The sequence below is a fragment of the Notechis scutatus genome, chromosome 7 (assembly GCF_049901735.1).
Source record: "Notechis scutatus isolate UNSWTSFEM ecotype Mainland chromosome 7, rNotScu1.2, whole genome shotgun sequence".
NCBI classification, from domain to species: Eukaryota; Metazoa; Chordata; class Lepidosauria; order Squamata; family Elapidae; genus Notechis; species Notechis scutatus.
Window position 1 is genome coordinate 11,462,020 of NC_142015.1, and position 14,691 is coordinate 11,476,710.

Below are 14,691 nucleotides of genomic sequence, written 5' to 3' on the forward strand. Positions count from 1 at the left end.
TGTGAGTCAGTTGTCAAGCATCCACATGTAAACTTTTTTCAGTGTCGTTGTAATTTTGAACAGTCAGAAAATGAACTGTTATAAGTTGAAGGCTGACTGTATATTTGGCAAGGCCAGGACCACTTTTGGGGATGGATAGCGAGGTCAAGGAGAAAATGCAAGGTTTAAGGCACCCTATTGCCCCTCTGCTATTTCTCACTCAATGTGTGAAAAATAATTGTTTGGGGACCAGCCCAGTCTTAGGAATATGATCTCAAGAGTCTATGAAAAGGATGCTTGCAATCCATTTTTTGAGCCTGTGGTAACTGGAGCACCAGGTACCTGAAGATCCATTACTGACTTCTTCTTGGCATTCTTCAAAAGTACCATCTGCTTGCCCACCTTCTCTATGTCAACCTAGCTTGGTGCTGTTCTTAGAGCGACAGACAATCCTCCCTTAGTAATAGACTTTCTGAACTGCACTCTTCTCACCAGACACCAAAACAAAAGTCCTGGATGTGGCAATAAAAATCCAAGCCAATGCATATGACTCTCTGCTCAAAGCATCCATATCACCACAGGACAGAAAAAGGAAAAATATATCTTTAATAGCTTTGTAAGTAGCATAATATTTTGATTCACAACTAGTTTTATTTTTAAGAGAAAGAAAAGATTGGGGGAGCTCAGGGACTGGGATAGGTCAGTTTGGATTGCATTTAGCATTGCACCTGCACTGTAAAAGACTGGCTAGCAGGATGTTCTGTACCTTGCAGTTATATATAAGAACCAGAGAACCCTGTTGGATCAACATTTCAGAGATATTTCTTCACTTAAACACAGAAATAGCATGAGCATGAGCAGACAAAATAGCAGAAGGACCTGGGAGTGATATCTGACTTCCTGCTGGCTTCCCCACTGACTTTCCTTGTAGGAAGCTCACAGGCTCCTGGATTTTGGATGCATTCTGTAAGGTAACCTGTTTGAGGAACGTTGATTCAAGAACTGTTGCCTTATGAATGCAACGTTTTGCCCATTTGAAGTTTACAATCAATCAGATGTGAGAGTTTTAGTAGCATATAGATGAAGTCCAAGATGAGAACAATCAAGTGACTCCCAAAATTAAAAATAAAGGACCTGGCTTTTACCTGGATAAGGAATCTCACCTGGTAAGTCCAATGCATTCTACGATTGCTATTGAGTGTTGAAAATGCCAAGTAGAATTCAGACCCATAATCTGCTACTCTTTTATTTGGGGGAGGTGTGGAGTTAAATCTGGAGCTTTCTACGAGTCAAGCATGTGTTTTATATTGCAATGGGCTCAAAGATACACCATTTAACTATTCCAGAGATGCACAGAGCTAGAAGCATTTTGCTACAGAGAAAAAAGGAGAGGATATTTTTTTTAAAAAATTCACACATATTTCTGCCAAGATCACTTATAGCATGAGGCCAGGCTTTCAAGTAGATTGTCAATATGTGAGTTACAAAACAGATTCCACGGTAAACATTTTCACCAACTGGGGTTTTCAGAAGGAAGGATGAATATTCCGATGGATCTTTAGCAATGCATTCTGTTTCAATAAGATTTTAGTCAAGGTGTACTTTTTAAAGATGGGGGCAAAATATATACAGTGGAGATACAACCCATTATCATTTACTAACACTCCAGACATCAAACCTGGAAAGAGAGAGCTTTGCATTAAAATGCAGAAATTCCAAAGTTTGCCCTGGAAAACCATTATTTGCATATGTGCCACTTCCAATCTTGCAATTGTGTCATCTGTCTCATCTCGTGTGCGCACGCACGCACAGGCAAGCGGATCATGACTGGCTGCAAGATCTTGTTTGGCCTTCTGTTAGGCAGACACTGAAAGCTGCTTTATTCTGAAGCTGCACTGCCTTTCCTATGGAATGATAATAATGAGGGGGAGAGGTTTCGCACCCAGCCACCCCTCCATTGGCCACATGAGGTAGGTCAGCCCCGTTTCTCATATAGGGATCAGGCACAGCACGGTTAAGAGATCACCCTGCATGTTGGCGGCAGAGCCAGCAGGTTTCCTGGCTTTTACAAGCAGAGCCATCCTGCTTCCTATCAGAATTATTCCAAACTTTACTTGATTCAAATAAAGGGAAAGCCCCCCCCCCAACAACAAAAACCCTACATTATAGAGCAAATGGTACAGCAAAGAGCTAGTAGGCAGTATTAATACTGGTAGTCAGAGAACAATTTCAGCTGCAATCTCTTCCAAATCTCAGATCCAGGGGTAGGTTTGATGTATATTGGGATCCCTATCTATCCTTCCCCTGTGGGCTGCTTAGCAAGCCACCCAATCTGAGCATGTTTTCTGAAATGCCACAGAAAAGATTAAAGATAGCAAAGATGCGTCAGGTCAGATGAAGCACAGAAGTTGAACCATAAAAGCTTTGAGAGAGGGGTGGGGTGGGGAATAACCTTTCCCTAAGGCAACCTTGCTTCAAGGGGAAGCAAACCAGAAACATGCCTCTGATTAGAAATGCATCATGGCCACTCCTGGAAAGGGTGTTCTGCCCAGAGGGTGTTCTGCCCAGACCAAGTCCAGTTTAAGTCACTGCAGTTAAAGTACTGAAGCCAATCACAGGTGCTGCTGTTTCCCCTATAAATGCAACCTCAATGGATATACAAGAATACAGGTATAGGTGCTGAAGTCCCTGTCACACCTGCCAATTACCTGCTAGTGCTCCACTGCCATCAACACAAAGGAAGAGTCAAGTGCCTGGGTATCCAAGCAGATTCTCTCCAACAGAGGGAATCCCTTAGGCCTCTGCTATTAATTCTCCTTAAGAGTCAAATTCTCCAAACTGTCTTTGACCTCCTTCTGGGTTTTGTCACCAGCAGGTTTGTTGGGGTAGCTGCGCTCTCCAAAGATGGTGCTTCCAATTCTGACATTGGTAGACCCCACTTCTATCTGTGCAGAGTTAAAGGTGAGAGAAAGAACCACTGTTAGGAGCGTGACATGAACTGAAGTAACCCTCAGCTAGGAATCTGGAGCAAGAATGGAGATCCCCAACCTTCGCAAACTCAGAATTCTGGGTTCTGAAGCACACCTATCGTTGGCTAGTGTGGAGAAACACTGGTTTTAGGTAACTGGTGGAATGGAACGAGAGAGCCCGCCTCACAAGCCCACTGATCAAATGGCAATAGTAGAAAACATCTATTACAATAAAAATGAATGAATCATAGTCTGAATCCATACAAGCTGATTTATAGGAGCACATCTGGTGTATCTGGCCAGTACTGTCTAGCCGTTACCCACCATGATCTCAGGACTTAAGGACTTCTACCGATATCTAGTCCTTCTAATAGGAGATGCCTATTGGTCTTCTGAATATGGAGATGTGCTATCTTTGAACTACAGCTCCCCGTAATCTATCCTAACGGATAAGCCATTGTGGAAGCTACCATAATTTATGTTCTGTGGTAAATTACATGCTTTGCATCCCTACCAAAAACCATCCAAATTCAGATGATAAGGGTTCTGAATGAGAGATTCTAGCGGATGATGCTTAACTTTTCTTTGAATAAATCCAAAGAGAAAGAACTTGCCTACTTTCTGGTCCACGTTTAACAATGGAATAGATGGACCATTCCACTTAGCTGGAAATAAGTCTATTCATTTACAGTTTGATAATTAGGAGGTTAGGAAAGATTATCTAGACCCCCCAGTAGCTTCCTTCAATGGGAAAGATGACACTGTCAAAAGGTTTCTCAAAATCTTTGGCAAAAGTGACAAATAGACTTACTGCATGTTGAAAGTCTGTAGACATCCCCATGCTCAGCTCAACCATTCCAATTGGGATATTGAGCTTTTCACAAAGTTCTTGACGCAGAAATATTAACAACTGGAGAGAGAAGTTGGGGGAGGGGGAAAAGAACATAGCTCAATTTTTTCCTTAAAATCCAAGATTTGCCTACCAGTATTATCTTTCAAAATTTTACCTACCTGGAAGTCAGGATTGGGACCCTTACTGAGATCATGCCCAAAGCTTCCAATTGTCATCAAGCCAACAAATTCTAGACTGGGACACTTCTGAAGGATGTGTTCCACCGTTGTGATTAGTTCCCCCGGGGGAAGCCCATGTTTACCTTTAAAAGAGAACATATCAATGCACTTTCTGTGGGAGGAGTTCTTTGTAGGAAGATACCCCCAGCAAGATGCATTCACAATTATGGCAAGAAAGATTCTTTATCTAAGACTAATGAAACACTATTCCTCCATACTCATGGAGAATGACCTTGAGGCCGTTTGCTAGCCATTTAACTATCTCAATACAACTGGTGAGGTATCTGTAAAAGGAAGCCCATAAGTAAAGTTGTTGGGGGTATAGGTTTTCCAAGTGATTTCAAATCCAAACATTGTAAGGTTCTGTGCATGCATACCTGTAGGCCCATGTCTTTTACAGATATCCTGCCAAACTCTACAAAATGTAGATGTCCCTTCTCTCCAGCCAGTTCTCAAAAATGAGCTTCTTGACATTATAGTCAAGTGGACAAAGCAGCCAAAACCTTATAATGACTCAGTCATGTTCATGTGTGGAAGAACAACACCTGGTCTACTTACTCATTTCTCCACTGGTGTTTATTTGCACCATGATCTTTAGCTTTTCAGAAGAGTTCTTTTTTTGCCAAGTACTGTTCACCTTATCTGCCAGTTTAATGGAATCCACTGTTTCCAGCATAAATAGGTTTGGCACCACTAAAAAAAATAAAATGGGTCTTAGCAAATATAATTTGTGACATACACTAGACCAATGTTTCTCAACCATGGCAACTTTAAGGCATGTGGACTTCAACTTTCAAAATTCCACGAGCCATGCAGACCCTGCTGAGAAATATACCTTATTATTCCTAAATTCATTAGTAAATGGTTAATAAGTTTCTTTTGTAAAAATTTTATTTGGGTTTTAACAAAACATAATACAAATAAAGTATCTTTTTTTGAGAATAGCATGGTCCTGGGTTATCACTTCTCCATATGGACACAAACTCAATTTCATATTCATCTTTGTGTTCTATTCCATATCTTATTACTATTTTAACATTTTCTCAATAATTTTTCCCTTCCCTTAGTTTTCTCAACCTTGCTTTAAATTATCTCATTCCTTTCTAAATTCAATTATATATATATCTTTTTCTAAGTTTCAATTTCTTTCTAATCATAGTATTTATACTTTTGTCTGTCCTGTTTCAATTTCATATTTTCTTTTCTCATTAATCAGTAGTTACTGATTGGAGTATGACACCTTTGTATCTTTTAATTTTTGTCCCTTCAACTCTCATTTAAACTTCAATTTATGCCTTTACAATTATAACATTCAATATAACACATAACTTCCAGTCGAATTCTGCTTGGTACATTCTTAAATACACACTAGGTTCTTAAAGAGAAAGTATATATATAACAATAATAAATAAAATACTTATTCTATTCCAATTCAGCTCTATCATTAATGTTAGTTACAATCTTTAACATCTTTAACATTTCTTTTCAATGGGATATCATATTTCCTTAGGAACACTTATAATATTTCCACATTTTTCCCATATTTCTTTCATATTCCTCTTCACTTAAATTTTTATAACTCATTAATAATAATTAAAATGTTCCCATCCTTTCCTAATTTCATTCTCTCATTCTCTTTATTTCATTTATTTATTAACAAACATTCCATTACATTACAATGAGTATTTTATCTATCATTTTAATCACACTTGTTTCATATTTTCTAAGTTCATTTCTATTTCTAGTATAATACTATCTTATGTACCCTTGCAGAATCCCTCTTTCAATTAAATTTTCACTCATAGTAAGTGGTTAATAAGTTTTGAAAGTGGAAGAGGATTTGCTCCCACTGATACTTAAAATACATCGAATTAGACTACTGTAGTCCAGTGAATTGGCTGTATGTGTTCCGATCTAGGCTTCCTCAAAAAGCACTAAGCAGACTTTTTGTCCCAGTAAAACCCCTTTTATTAAACAAAGGTGAATTTCTTGCATTCACATTCAGCCAAAGGCCTGGCAAACAGTCTTTTAAGGGTCTAATTAGGAGCACAGACCTTATCTAGCCTGGAGAGCTGCCAAGTAAATATTTTCAAATGCAGTGCTGACAAGGAAGGGCTTGGCAGTCTCTGAGATGCAGCAATCTCCACACTGCTGCAACAAATGAACAAATTGTTTTCTGCAAAAGCCCCCTCCCCTTTTGCTCTTCTTCTAATTCCTATGGGAGGGACTGTTCACCTGTGGCTTTACTCCCACATCGACCCTTATTTCGTAATTGTTCTTTTCTTTTGGCAGCTTTGCGCATGCGCAGGCTGGGAACCAGCTCCAGCTGCTCCCCTGCCTCATTGCTGTCCGACTCTGAAGGCAGCTGATAACTGCCAGTCTGCCTGGCCCCATCTCTGCCTCTGATGCAGAGCCCTCATCCAAGCTTTCCTAAGCCTCCAGGACTGGCCCATATTCCTCCCCAACCTTCTCAGTGTCTGACTCTGCTGCCAGCTCAACTAGCTGCCGACGGGCCACAACAGTATGTTTATTCCCTGCCTGTTCAAAATTCTATGCATTTTCCCACTACCTATTTTCTTGCATCAATTCTAGAAGTCCCTTGGATACACGTGTTATATTATCATTTATTAAGCATCATTTACATAGGTGGCACAAAATAATTAAATACAATAAGGCATAGATTCTTAGGATTGGAAGATTTGCGCAGAAGAAAGGAGAGAATGGACTGTTCATTACCCAATACAATCTGATCACTAACATTTCCTAAGCTTTATTTCATCCCCCCATTCAATTAACTAATTCACAGTTACTTGATAGTGAGATGAGTAGTACATACACTTAATAAAAAAATAAAATAAACATACACATCATAATCTGACCTTCCAAAGCAAAGTGAGACATTCATTTAAATTGAACATCAGGCCTTTCTTGCTATAGTAAGTTTTTCTCCTACCACCTCTTAAATCAGTACTAAAAGCACATATAATTACCAATTAGCTTGTTGACATTATTCTTCTGCAGATGGCCAATAAAATGCCATTTAATCTCCGGACAAGAAGAAAGAATCTGAGATAGAGACAACAAGAAATGTGATACTCTGGCTTGAAACTTAATGGCATTATTTTATATTTATCCATCAAAACTGCTATATAAAGATACACAGGGTTATAAGTCACAGAACAATTGCAATTTTCAAACAAAGGCAAACAAACCAACCTCTTATAGTTGTGTGTGTGTATTGTTGTTGCTATGTGTTCATGTTTAACTTTACTTAATCACTATTGTTAATCACACTGACCAGATTCCAGAACAATCCAGATGAGAAAATTGTTTCCAATTACTAGGGCTTTCAAGTACAAAGAACTACCTTATTCAAGTTCTAGGTCTCTTATTTAGACCCAGACTAAGCTGCAAAATTTCAATAGGGAGGAATCATCTGCAGAACAAATGAGTATCATTTATTCCAACAATGGTATGTTCTACATTGATCAGAATACAGATCACTTGAAATTTTTATCTAATAAATACACATACCCCTACTTACTCTGGAATCTGATGCCTTTTCTAATAATTCTTGGACCTACGGAAAATAAAAACATCCAATTAAGGTTTCAAAGTTTATTTTCATTTACTTCATGCAGACTGTTATAATTGACAATGCAAGATAAAGAGCATTAGGAAAAGTAAGTACAGGAAAGAGAAGAAATTTCTGCCCAAACTGTGCATGGTGTCACCACCTGCTTATTCGTCCTATCTTTGTACATATACATCCAACAGAAGTGTGATACCCTATCTTATTTGCTTGAATAAATGAATTAGGGTTATAAAAACAAATTAACTTTGGATATGTATCAATACTACTACCTATTGGTAGGTAAATCATAAAATGAAGGATAACACATAATTTTCCATGTGTATCAACTCTACCAGGTAAATCACAAAATGAAAGATTCTATAATGAACTCTGATCCATTTGCAGCATAAGAAGATTCTCATATCTGTTGGGAAGTACTCAAATCTATTTTAACTGCTTTTAAACCTCAACCTTTGAGGTGTGTGTGCATGTATGTATATAGTATGTGTTATGTGTGTGTAGGGATATATACTTTCTTTTGAGAGCAGGCAATTTCATTTTTAGTGTATGCCAGTGTGCTCACAGTAAAAAATTACAATGTTATCTTATCTCATCCCATCTTATCAATTAGACTGGGCACCAGGAGCTCATGCCTCATTTCTTCCTGTCTTTCAACCTTAGATTAAGCCAGGTACTCACATAGTTTTCTCCAAAGCTGCGCTGCCCATGATTGTAAGCTTCAATGACCATTTCTGCTGGTTTGGTTTTACTGACAGCCACCAAACGAGGTGGTATGGTAGGTAAGGTCTGCATTTGCAAAGAAAAAAAAAGAATATGAGCAAGTCTATACAGGCTTTCTGATAAGCTTGGTAAGTGAAATGTGGAAAGCAATCACTAAAGATCCATCAACGTATCAGGTAAAAGGCAACCTGGTTCCCTTTCACATTTTGGATCACTCCTACAAGCTTTATTCATTGGCAATGTTGGGGCAGACACAATCCAAAGGACATGGAGAGGACCAGACTGCATACTGCAGGAACAAGGCAAATTCATTCTTTATTGGATTTATATAGCTACTCATCTCTGGGCATACAATAAGCCACTAGTTAAACAAAAGTTAATCACAAATAATACAAATAAAATGAATACATGGGTGAACAGATCAGAGCCCATCTTACAGGCTACCCTATCTCTAGGATTTCCCAAGCCTGCTGGATAAAAACCAAGTTGTCAAGGATTTCCTATATTCGGTTTATCTAACCACAGTGATGATTAACATGTAAAAACAACAGCTTTATGGCACCTTAAAGAATGCATTAAAATCGAATGGACGTTCTCACAGACAAAAGGATTCTGCATCTTTAGATGCCTCACCCCTTTCACTCAGGACAAGTCTGACCAAACACAATGGAACTTAATACTGGAGAGTTAGGTTTCAGATTAAAAACTCAGAAGCCTGGGAGCCCCTTTTCCTACTAACATTGAACTAAAAGGCAAAAGCATTTGAGAGCTGCTGTTCACTTCATCAGATGCACAGAACGGCTAGGCTTTAAATTGAAATGAATGGGGGAAAAGGCAGAAGGCAGGTTGGCTACCTTCTCTCCCCATGACCTTATTTAACCTGGACATCAGCCTAGCCATTCTCCACACAGCTAATCATTTCATAATAATACATATATCAACTTATTTGTTTTTATATTTATGCATTCTCGTGCTGCTAATGATAAATGCATACAAACTTTTAAACATTTTTGTGGTAAGCATGCAGCTAAGAGTAACACATATTAGTTGGTTTAAAAAAATAGATCGTGCATTTTATCTATTGTATTGCAAGCCATCTGGCGCCCCGCAAAAGTCAGAGGGGGATATAAATCCGATAAATAAATATATTTGCATGCCGTCCTTCTCTCCACCAGTCCCGGGCGGGGATGAAAGTAGTTGCGGCTACAAAAAAAAAAAAAGCCTTTTGAATCAGATTTGTGGGTCGGGAAAGGACCTCCTCCCACACAGGATTTGGATTTGAAGCAATTGGAAGGTTAACAGTCTCGCAGCTGATCCCGCCTTTCGCCGCCCGAGGAACTCCAGAGGCGCGGGGACTACGCCTCCCAGCCAGGGCGGCCTCTGAAGATTATGGGAGTTGTAGTCCCCAAGCCTTGGAAGGCGTCCATCAACGGTCCGCGGGGAGTCCCGCCGCTCCGACCGCGGAGGAGCCCAAAGCACCCATTGCGAAGTCCAAGCGCAGGGCCGATTCAGCGATGCCCATCCCGACCCAGGCGAGCGTAGGCCCCGGCGGGTCCTGCCCTCCACCCTCGTCCCGGGACAGCACCTGGGGCCTCCGAGCCGCCGCCTGCTGCACTTGCTCCCGGACCGCCCGGAGCATCTGCGGCAGGCCTTCCCCGGCAGCCATGCCGGCTCTCCACATTCCTCGCCGGGCCTCCTCTTCCTCTGCGCTCAGCCCCTCTAGGATCCCGAGTGTGCCAGCTTCCGCCACACACGCGGGAGCCAATCGCCGCTCGAGGTTGCGCTCGGCTGGCCAGTGGGATTGGGAGGAAAGGCCGGAAGGAGGCGGGGCTAAAACAGCTGACCGGCCCTCGTCTTCGGCCATTTTGGAAAGGTCGGTGGGGGGGAATCGGCGAAAGAACGGGGAGACGTGGAAGTTGCAGCACGCATGCGCCCCACTAGTGGGTTCCGACAAGGCTTGAGGCGCGTGTGCCACGCTTGTGCTGAATGGATGGGCAGCTCTAAGAAGAGCCGAGGGCGAGGGTGGAGAACATGCATGCATGAAAAGCTCTGTACCTAGCGGGGTTGTATTGAAGATTAAGGCTGCAGGTTACAGACCTGGTTCTACTGCCAAAACAGTGTTGCAGTCCATCTTCACCTTCCTTGAAGATTGCACAAGTGACGGATGGCAGGTGTGCTTTTCTCTGGGATACATGAAGTTCCCCACTCAACATCCGTTTTCCAGGGTTGTTGCAAACAGTCAGGTTACCTGCTGAGGAGTTTGCTAATTTTCAGTATTTCTGGAAACCTTTGGTTCCCCTATGTTTCCATTGATCCTGCTTTCTCCCCTCTTCTGTTTCTACTTTGGCTGTGTTTCTGAATGGCTCACCACTTGAGCTCCTAGAATATTCTATGTCAGTTGACACCAATTGGGTGGCTTGTGCATGCCGGTTCCAGTACTCATCTTCCCCATTGATCAGAGAGAAGCTGAAGCTGTCCTTGGAATACAATGTATCTGAAAATGCAAGATTTTCATTTTGGGAAGAGGGAAGGATAGGATGGATATCATTAAGAATTCCATCCAAATCTCCAAAACTCTATAAAGTCTTAGTAAGACCACACCTAGAGTACTGCATCCAGTTTTGGTCATCACACTATAAAAAAGATGTTGAGGCTCTAGATAAAAGTGCAGAGAAGCGCAACCAGGATGATTAGAGGACTGGAGACTAAAACATGAAGAATGGTTACAAGAACTGGGCATGGCTAGTCTAGTGAAGAGAAGGATCAGGGGAGACATGACAGCAGTGTTCCAATATTTGAGGGGCTGCCACCGAGAGGAAGGGGTCAACCTATTTTCTAAGGCACCCGTAGGCCAGACAAGGATGGAAACTGAACAAGGATAGATTTAACCTGGAAATAAGGACAAACTGCCTTTTGTCAGAAATGGTGTAGGGTTTCCTGCTTAGGCGGGGGTGGGTGGGTGTTGGACTAGATGACCTACAAGGTCCCTTCCAACTCTGATAATCTGTAATCTCCCATATTTATAGAGCCACTAGACTGATTGGGATAACTTGCTCATCTGTAATGCTTTTGGCTTCTGCTGCCAAAAGCATTACATTAAATAAACCACAGCATCACAGAATATGAATTCAACTGCCACGACCATCACTCAACCTTGTTCCCCAAATATGGACTACCCCATCTGGGCTTGTCTATAAGGAACACAGTGCTTCCTTTTTTTTCCTCCAGGACATTCATAAAGTAAAGAGTTACAATACAGTAGGGAAACTCATTTCAACTTTATAAATGCATCAATTAAGATCTCTGATAATCAAGTTCTAATGACCCCCACAGGAATGCTTGGCACCCCAGCTCCATAAAACGTCTTAATTTAAAACAAGATTTTTGTGTGTGTTTCTTGTGTTCAGGAAATGTTTCCAAGATACTATCCAATTCTTAGATTCTTTATATATTTTTGTGCCCTACTGCCAACATTATTTCAAAGCCCAGCATATGTGCAATAACTCCGTACTTTTCACCCTGAAAAGAGATCCCCTGAATATACACATTAGGGTGTACTTATTCTAAAAGCAAAGAACATTTTATTGAGTAATTACAATAAATATCAAAATGTACTGGCAGTTTAATACACAATTTTCTAAGGAAACAATCCAACAGATTAGAAACACAGCAGCATGGTGGAACGGCAAATGTCCCAAAAGACAGCAACATTGATTGCCTCCTATAGAGAGCTCATTTGAAGCATAAAAGTCTTTTCACATCCTTGCATATAAAAAATAAGTGTTACTTTGTTCAATGGTAATACAAAAGGAAATAGAAAAATTAGTTGATATGAATCCAGAAAGCAAGCAGCTGAGAAAGGCTCATTTTAACAAAGCTGCTCTCTTGCACGCACATTCTTTCACACATACACAAAAATCAATATTTCTACCGTAGTACCTAATTAGCTGGACAGATTTAATTATCAGGAAAAATCACCCACATCTTAATTACAGAACGCTGTTTAAAAAAAATTGAAAAGAATTTTAAAGTTTCATTTAGTTAATCCATATATTAAAAAAATCCTAAAGATTTATTCTAAGCCACATTTTTACATCAGTGTTATATAAAAAGTCATAGTATACTTTGCTGGGATGTAGTATTTGCTAGTTTAAAAAAGCTTGAGCAGAAGAGTAAGAAATCCTAATCTTTTATACATGAAGGGAAAAAAAAATCAAATGTCACTGCTCCCATAAATCTTATGTGAATGCTTATTAACTTTATTTTTATATTCCAGTGCACGCATAATTGTTTCTGCAAACTTCAGTAAGAAGGAAGCTAGAAAAATAGCAGCTTTCTTCTATTGCAGGATTGGACATAACCCAGGCAATGAAATTCAGAAATTAAGACAAATGATTACAGACCCATTTTAGTGCCTAAGCTATTTTATCATACAATTTCTGAAATATTTGTTTCAAACTTTCTGTATTTTCAGTTGAAAAGGAAAAACCCATGACTTCTACATGAAAACAAGCTTAAACAAATAAACAAGAACATGGCTGAACCCAGAATTGCAGACTTAGATATATGATTTTGATTACAGTATTTTTGATATGAACAGAATCTAGATAAATTTGGCTAGTGACAACTTGCTAGCCAATTAATTGCCCTATAGCAGCCACATCAATCTTTTGGTGCTGAAAGGTCAGGTGATAACAGGATGGCAGTGTGTGATAGAGAAAAACATCTATGAAGAGAAATAAATTTTCTAATATACCCCCTCCAGCCCAGTCAAATTCTACGTGGTATATGCATTCCATGACCTCCAGATGTCTGCTTTCCTAACACTGGACAATATCAGAATGAGGAAAACTAATCTTGTACTGCACATTTCACTATCAAAACTTTGTCTTGGGCTCATTATGGTCCCAATATTTTCAGAATTAGATTTGATATAGCTGCGTTCACCCTTAAAAAACCATTCCTTCTCTTTCTTGTTTCATCTTAGTGAGAAATGGGCTTCTTTGAAGAATAGAGGAATACATTACAAAGCCACATGCTAAAGGATCTAATGCTTTATAACTTGCATTTATCAGACATGGAAGAATGCCAGGTTACTTTATAAGGTGTGAGATAAGTCTTTAAATCAGAATAGTAAAAAAAAAAAAATCTACTCCTTGATGTTATTGCAGTTCTAGGAATTTCAACAATTCAGAACAATGCATTGTATGGGAGCCAATGGCACACTTAATGGACTTCTCCCCATGAATTTGGGGGTAATGACGCCATAACTCTCACGTTTTATTCATACACAAAAAATTACACAAAGGGAAGTACACTTGATGCTTCTTCTGCTCTGCTTTCCCTACAACCTATATTGTGTTGTACATAATCACTGCTTAATGCAACTGCAAGAAAAGGCCAAATTCTAACACAGAATGGGAAGCCAGTATGTCACCTGTACCCTTGTCAATTGAATGGTGAGGGTTCATATGACTGAATGCTCCTATACTAAAAATGTATTCCCCAAAAAGTTAATATCTCAAGAATACCAACTAATCAGATACACTTGCAGGATATTTCTATATTTAATTAACCTGGCCAATTATGTGACCTCTTCAGTGCTGGCAACTTGAAGTATAATAAACCCAAATATAAATCTTATCGCTTCCATAAAAACTCATATAATAGCAAAGGTTGTTCATAAGACAGCACTGTTTCCTCTGGATTCATAACTAAGGGTACCTTAGCACGCTTATGCTATTTTTTCTCCAGTTTTAGTGGAACAGGCAAATATTCTCCATACAGCTTCCTTCACTCCAGAGGAATTCTGGATGTTCATTACATTAGCTCAACTTTACACAATGAAGACACGTGGAAGAAAGCAACTGCAAGTGGAGGAATAGGCTAAGGCGTCCACCTTAGCAACATTAAGACTTATGGACTTCAACTCCCCGAAACCCCAGCCAGCATAGTCTTAATGTTGCCATGGTTGGACACCCCTGGGCTAAGGAAAAGCTCATTTGAAATTTAAGGCACATGTGGCAAAGCACTTGAGATTCCCTTTATTTAGTTTGCAGGCTACAAATTCCGAATCGTAGTCCCCATTTTATAGAGAGGCTTGCTTCAATCCCTCTTGCACATTGAGAAATGTTAATGTGGAAACACCCCTCTCCCAAAGTCACACTTCAAGAGCAAGGACTATAATCAGACTGACAGAAATCTCCCATGAAGATTAAAAACCAGCAGGACAAAAAGATCACCTTTCTCAATTAGATGATGGAACAAAACTGAAGAGGGATTTTTCACTGGCATATTCCAAGAAAGGTGCAGGACACCTCACTTGATGACAACTGAAAATTGACCAAGTTGTTTGAA

The 14,691-nt window shown here is 39.9% G+C and overlaps 1 protein-coding gene across 1 annotated transcript; it reads right to left on the minus strand.

Moving 5' to 3' along the window:
* Positions 1-566: 566 nt before the first annotated feature.
* On the minus strand, positions 567-10,198 carry PLPBP (pyridoxal phosphate binding protein). Its single transcript, XM_026671345.2, has 8 exons — positions 9,920-10,198; positions 8,293-8,400; positions 7,564-7,599; positions 7,010-7,085; positions 4,578-4,712; positions 3,960-4,102; positions 3,760-3,858; positions 567-2,924 (listed from the first exon to the last, which is right to left on the minus strand). The coding sequence occupies exons 1-8, from the start codon at positions 10,196-10,198 to the stop codon at positions 2,787-2,789; spliced, it is 1,014 nt and encodes a 337-aa protein (XP_026527130.2). The 3' UTR covers positions 567-2,786.
* Positions 10,199-14,691: the final 4,493 nt, after the last annotated feature.

What these genes read in the sequence shown, in the direction of transcription:
- PLPBP (XM_026671345.2), bottom strand. Translation starts at nt 10,198, where the DNA reads ATGGCCGAAGACGAGGGCCGGTCAGCTGTTTTAGCCCCGCCTCCTTCC. An exon ending in AAACACCAGTGGAGAAATGA is followed by an intron (nt 4,103 to 4,577) that starts GTAAGTAGACCA and finishes TCTCTTTTAAAG; the next exon opens with GTAAACATGGGCTTCCCCCG. An exon ending in CTACAGACTTTCAACATGCA is followed by an intron (nt 2,925 to 3,759) that starts GTAAGTCTATTT and finishes AACTCTGCACAG; the next exon opens with ATAGAAGTGGGGTCTACCAA.